Source organism: Protomyctophum parallelum (genome assembly GCF_964188405.1).
Source record: "Protomyctophum parallelum genome assembly, chromosome: 11".
Lineage (NCBI taxonomy): Eukaryota > Metazoa > Chordata > Actinopteri > Myctophiformes > Myctophidae > Protomyctophum > Protomyctophum parallelum.
Genome location: NC_139707.1, coordinates 37,562,355 through 37,567,916, shown reverse-complemented (window position 1 = coordinate 37,567,916; position 5,562 = coordinate 37,562,355). Strand labels below are relative to the sequence as shown.

Genomic DNA, 5,562 nt, shown 5'->3' with positions numbered 1-5,562 from the left:
AGCTTTGTGACGAAAAAACAATAAACTAATATTTTCAGCAAATCACTATACCGACAGAATCAACATGACTTTTGGAAGGAGCGCTGTCCATGGTGCTGATGATTTACTGTATAGCCTAGTAGTGGAAAAAGACAAAATACAGTATAGGCATATACTGTACTTCTTATAGGGGCTTATTATGTGCGATTTTTCAATTAGCCTACACAAACGCAAACTATTTTGGAGCAAAGGGTTTCTTGTAGGGCATCTTGGGTTATTAAAGACTCAGGACTCCTGACTATATGTTACCACTTCATGCATCAGCACATTATCAACTGATTTCCTTCTGGCAAACAGTGTGCTTCGAGGTTTCTAGGTAACATAATTTGGTTCAACTTGCCCTGTCAATTATTTAAGTCGATAGCGTATACAAATGAAATAAATCACATAATTAAGTATTAAGTAACTTCATTGTTACTATTTCAACCATGTAGTGCCTATTCAAATTCCAACATTTTAAATGAAATTCATGACGATCAATTATTTTCGAACCAAACACAGTGGCCCCAAAACATAAACGTGTAATGTTGGTGAGTCATATAAGTTCAAGCGGTCATTATTGCGCATTGGCACTGACTCAAATGTCAGTTTGTATGAGGACCTTGGTGGTACCACCTGGATTTTGAGTCATGCATATCCAAACGATTAGGGGTTAAAGACTCTAGTTTTTGTTGTTCACTATAGGCAGACTGGCTATTAAAAAGCAGCATGGAATTGGATGATGCATAGGCCTATTATGAAAATTATGCAATATAGTCGCCAAATTAACAGGAGATGATGTGTAGAATGGAATGGAGTATTCGCCATATATCCTATAGGCCAAAACTTTAGCTAGTTTTAAAAGGTGCATGCATGGTTTCTTCTTTGCATAGATGTGTTCTGGTTGAATTAAATAAATACACAATAATGTGCTAATAAACTTTGAAACAGCCTTTTGCACATTTTGACAGAGATTGTATTGGAGATGTAGGCTATAGCCTATATGGGCTAATCACACCATCAACACTGATAGATTATAAATTTAGCAGAACTTGGAATTCAAGCGCATTATGCAGGTTCAATAGCAGGTCAGCCGAGTCCAGTTTGAAACGATAGGCTATCCCAATCTTGCATAATTGCATTCGCTTCGTCCTTTCCCTTGGTATAGGTTCCGCTCAGGTAAGTGATGCATGCACGCCCCACTGCCCCAGCAAGTATAGGCTAGGCACTGGCAGTGGGCACATGCAGTGACATGCAGTCTTCACCGAACGTTTCAGATGAGAGGATATGCATTTTACAGTCACCTGAGGCTATATGTCTTCGGAGGATTCGCTCAGTTTAAACACAGAGGAGAACAGGGTCATGATGATATTCAATGTATCAAATGTATCCTGGAACAATACAGACTCACAGGAATACTACATTTGGCTTCCCGGTATTGGAATCGCCGTCGTATATGCTATTATCATTAGTATTGGACTATTGGGGAATGTCACTTTAATGAAGATATGCATCTGCGTGAAGTCCATGAGAACAGTGCCTAACCTGTTAATGTCGAGCCTTGCACTCGGTGACCTGCTGCTGCTTGTTACCTGCGCTCCGGTGGACGCCAGCCGGTACCTCGTGGACGAGTGGGTGTTCGGCCGAGTTGGATGCAAACTCATCCCATTCATACAGCTCACCTCCGTGGGGGTCTCCGTGTTCACGCTCACAGCTCTATCCTTTGACCGGTACAATTCATTAATGGACCCAAATGGACCGTAACGGATTAGGCTAGTGTGTTCTGTGTTGCCAATAAACTGTCACATCCTCACAAAAATGTGATGGTAAAAGTGGGGCAAATTCAAATTGTCTAAACTTATAAATGTTTTCTCAGTGCTGTTCCGAGGTCCTTAAATGAAGGCCTATAGCCTAATTTACAAATTGTAACATTGCGCATGACATTTAGTGAGGCAATAGGCCTACTTCACTTTTTAAATCTCTGTGACATCCATTGGCAACATTTTCCAGATGAGCCTATTTAGTCCTATATGATTTTTTAAATGCGTCTAATAGCTTAGTTATAGTCATATGGCCATGCCCATGAGAAAGGTTATTGGCTATTTTTTTGTTGATGCAAATACCCTTTTAATAACACCATCGATTTGTGCAACCATGTATGCCTATGCCAGTGGACCATTCACTGACGACCACTGGCGCCGGAACGTCTGTAATTCATTAGGCCTACATGGAAAGTTATTCTACCGTGAAGAAGCAAGAGCATTTTCCATTCTCTTTATTTACTATTTTTAAACAACTGTGGTTCTAAAAAAAAGTGCTATAAAATTAATGATTATTCAGTATTTAGCATGGAAACAAGTTAGCCTATACAGTACATCAGAGTCGTTTTTAAATGTGCCGAGAGTTTGAAGTTTGCATCTTTTAAATGCTGCCTTTTATTTACAGTGCTTCTGCAGTGAATAGGCTACCAGGACTGGAGTCAGGAGGACTCGGACAACTGTTTTCTTTGACATTAAAAGGGGTTTAATTTCCTATAAGGAAAAGAGAGGTGGAATAATTTGTTACAAGGTGGAATGCAGGTGTCGTGGCCTGCATAACTGCGCGCAGGTTCGCTCAATCCCACCTGGTCGCTGTCCGAGGTGCTGAAGGACCTATCACGAATGTCCACATTTTTCACATATTTGCCTTTTATTGCGCCACCAGAAGGCCAATTTTTGAAAAACTAAACAAAATAAAACATTTTGTTACACTTTGTTTCCAAACATCACGCAATAGGGCAGGCTATAGCCTACAAAAAATCAGAAGTTTTTTCTTCATATGTACAGGTCTGAGCCAGGCATTTTATGAGCCATTGTCTCATTGGTGGGCTCAGAAAGTCCGCCTACCAGTGACATCATCAATGGGGATTCTAAGCTAATAAAAACAGCAGACTTTCTATTCCTGAAAAGTGTGTATAGGCTGATGTCACTGGTAGGCGGGGGCGGGGCTGCCCACAGCCTCCTCTGAGACAAGTGAATGGGCAAAAATGGTACCATAATATTATAAAGAGCATTAGTGAGAACCAATGAATGAATGGATGGACCAATGAAGATATGTTGAAAATGGTTGAAACGGTCCTTTAAGCTTTTTAAACTATCTTCAACACAGGCTGCTATAAGATTGGAAATTTGAGATTACAAGTTGTCAAATATTGATTAATTAGGCTAATGAATGTTTATGCCTAGTATAGGCCAATAAATGTCTCCAGTTCCTTGACATGTTTAACATCACTGGAAACATTGATAAATAGTTTGAGAGCTATAGTCCTTCTCATGAGCTTGTTATACAGTTTATTTTCCTAATATATAATGCAAATTGGCATCGGATCTTCACCCATAATCAATAGACTCATAAAATATAAGATTTGAATCTGTAGTTGTGTGGAGATATGGAATTCCATCTTTGCATATATGAAGGCAAATCCCACTGCGTCAGACTGGTGCAACAGATGTTGCCCCAGCTCATCATTATCATATACAACTGAGAATGTGTATCCAACCATAGCCTATAGACTTTTAGATGTGTTTTGATATTAGCAGCTTCTGTAATAGCTTTATTTGGACATAATTGCTCTTATTTCATTTCATACGGGTCACATGCTTTTCTCCTCTCGGTTTAGGTACAAAGCTATTGTCAAATCCATGGACATCCAGAGGTCACGCGTTACAGTCCACATCCGTTTCCAAGCAACTACCATCTGGCTTCTCTCGATGACCTTGGCCATTCCTGAAGCCATCTTCTCTGACCTGCACACCTTCCACATCAGTGAAACCAATGAAACATTTGTGACCTGTGCCCCATATCCCCATGAAGTGGAAATGCACCCCAAAATCCACTCTATGGCTTTCTTCATGGTCTTCTATCTCATCCCCCTGCTCATGATATCTGTGTACTACTGCTTCATCGCACACACTTTGATGAGAAGCACAGTGGACATACCTGTTGCGAGACACTTGCATAGCAGTAGACAGGTCTGGGAGTGTTGTTTTGCCTCTTGGGTTTAAAAAAGTGTTAAATAGCTATATTTTCTGATAGCAATTATTTGGTGTTTGTTCAGTTCGGGATATCCAATCAGGAGAGATAACTCATACAGAATACAGAACAGTGAAATTGGAAACACAAAGAATTGAGCAGACATTTAAAAACAACTCTCATTGCATACCAAAGTGCTTCACAGGTCAGAAATAGCAATACAATATATTTTTTGTTGGTGGTGGGATGTGTAAAGTTCCCCTGTCTGCTGACAGGGGCCTGGTTCCGGTCGTATAAGGGGGGATAGAGAATAGGGGGTCAGTGATGTAGGTCAGGAGGGGGCCAGCCCGTTCAGGGCTTTGTAGATGAAAAGAAGGATTTTGTTGGTAGCCAGTAGAGAGAGGCCTCGACAGGGTGATCTCTCGCCACCGCATTTTGTACCAGTTGGAGACGGGACAGGGATGACTGGCTAATCCCAGTGTAGAGGGAATTACTATAATCTAAACGAGATGATATCAGTGCATGTGTGTGGATGACTACTTATGTAGTGGATGTGTGGAAAGGAATGGTTTGGCGGAGAGGTGGCCAAGATCGTGCAGGATAGCCGATTTAGGTGAACCAAATAATACGACTGTCATTTAGTTGTAGAACGTTTTGTGCCATCCAGCACAATGATGATTTGCCATGTCATTAAAGGCAGTTATTTAGGTGTGGGTACTCTTTCCTAATTGACTGGAATTGGCAACAGCCACATCTAGAAATGTATTTTGTTTATTTAAAGAGCAGGAGAGATGATTCTTTCACAATATAGAGCTTTAACTTTTGAACCAAAACACTTTTTTATTTGACCAACAATATATAAAGTTCTGTCAAACAGATGTTGATTTACTGCCCTCTCTGTCCCTTCAGTTTGATTCCCGGAAGCGTCTTTCAAAGACTGTGCTGGTGTTTGTTGGGTCGTTTTCCATCTGCTGGCTCCCTACGCATGTGATCTACCTCCACCGCTCCTACCACTACGGCCAGGTGGACACCTCAATGGCCCACTTTGTTTCCAGTGTGTGTGCTCGTATCCTGGCCTTCACCAACTCCTGCGTGAACCCTTTTGCTCTATACTTGATGAGCAAGAGCTTCCACAAGCACTTCAACAGACAGCTCATGTGCTCGTGCCATACAAGTAAATTAGCCAGTCAAAGTGCTGGAAACACACGGATAACCTCAGTCTAAACAAGCTACGCACCTGTGGGCTTTCATTTTAGATGTGCAATTGTGTATAGTTGCATATTCATCTCCCAACACTGATTTCATGTATTCCATCTGCTTTGTTGTATCACTTACATTTGGTGATTAGATAAGTAAATGTTACGGTCCATTGAGATATATTATGCATCATACATTAATGTTGTATTCCATCTGGTTTGCAATTTCTATGAATTTATGAAATATTTGTTTTGTTTCTGTAAAATTCCCATGTCTCTATAACCATACACAAGTCTGTAATTGCTTGTTACATTAAATGTATAATTTAGTATTATT

At 40.5% G+C, this 5,562-nt stretch overlaps 1 protein-coding gene across 1 annotated transcript; it reads left to right on the top strand.

Moving 5' to 3' along the window:
• Positions 1-1,569: 1,569 nt before the first annotated feature.
• On the top strand, positions 1,570-5,253 carry LOC310866989 (gastrin-releasing peptide receptor-like; the record flags this gene model as incomplete). Its single annotated transcript, XM_083776783.1, has 3 exons — positions 1,570-1,748; positions 3,677-4,028; positions 4,939-5,253. 3 exons carry the CDS (start codon positions 1,570-1,572, stop codon positions 5,251-5,253), a joined length of 846 nt encoding a protein of 281 aa, XP_083632909.1.
• Between the last annotated feature and the right edge of the window lie 309 nt (positions 5,254-5,562).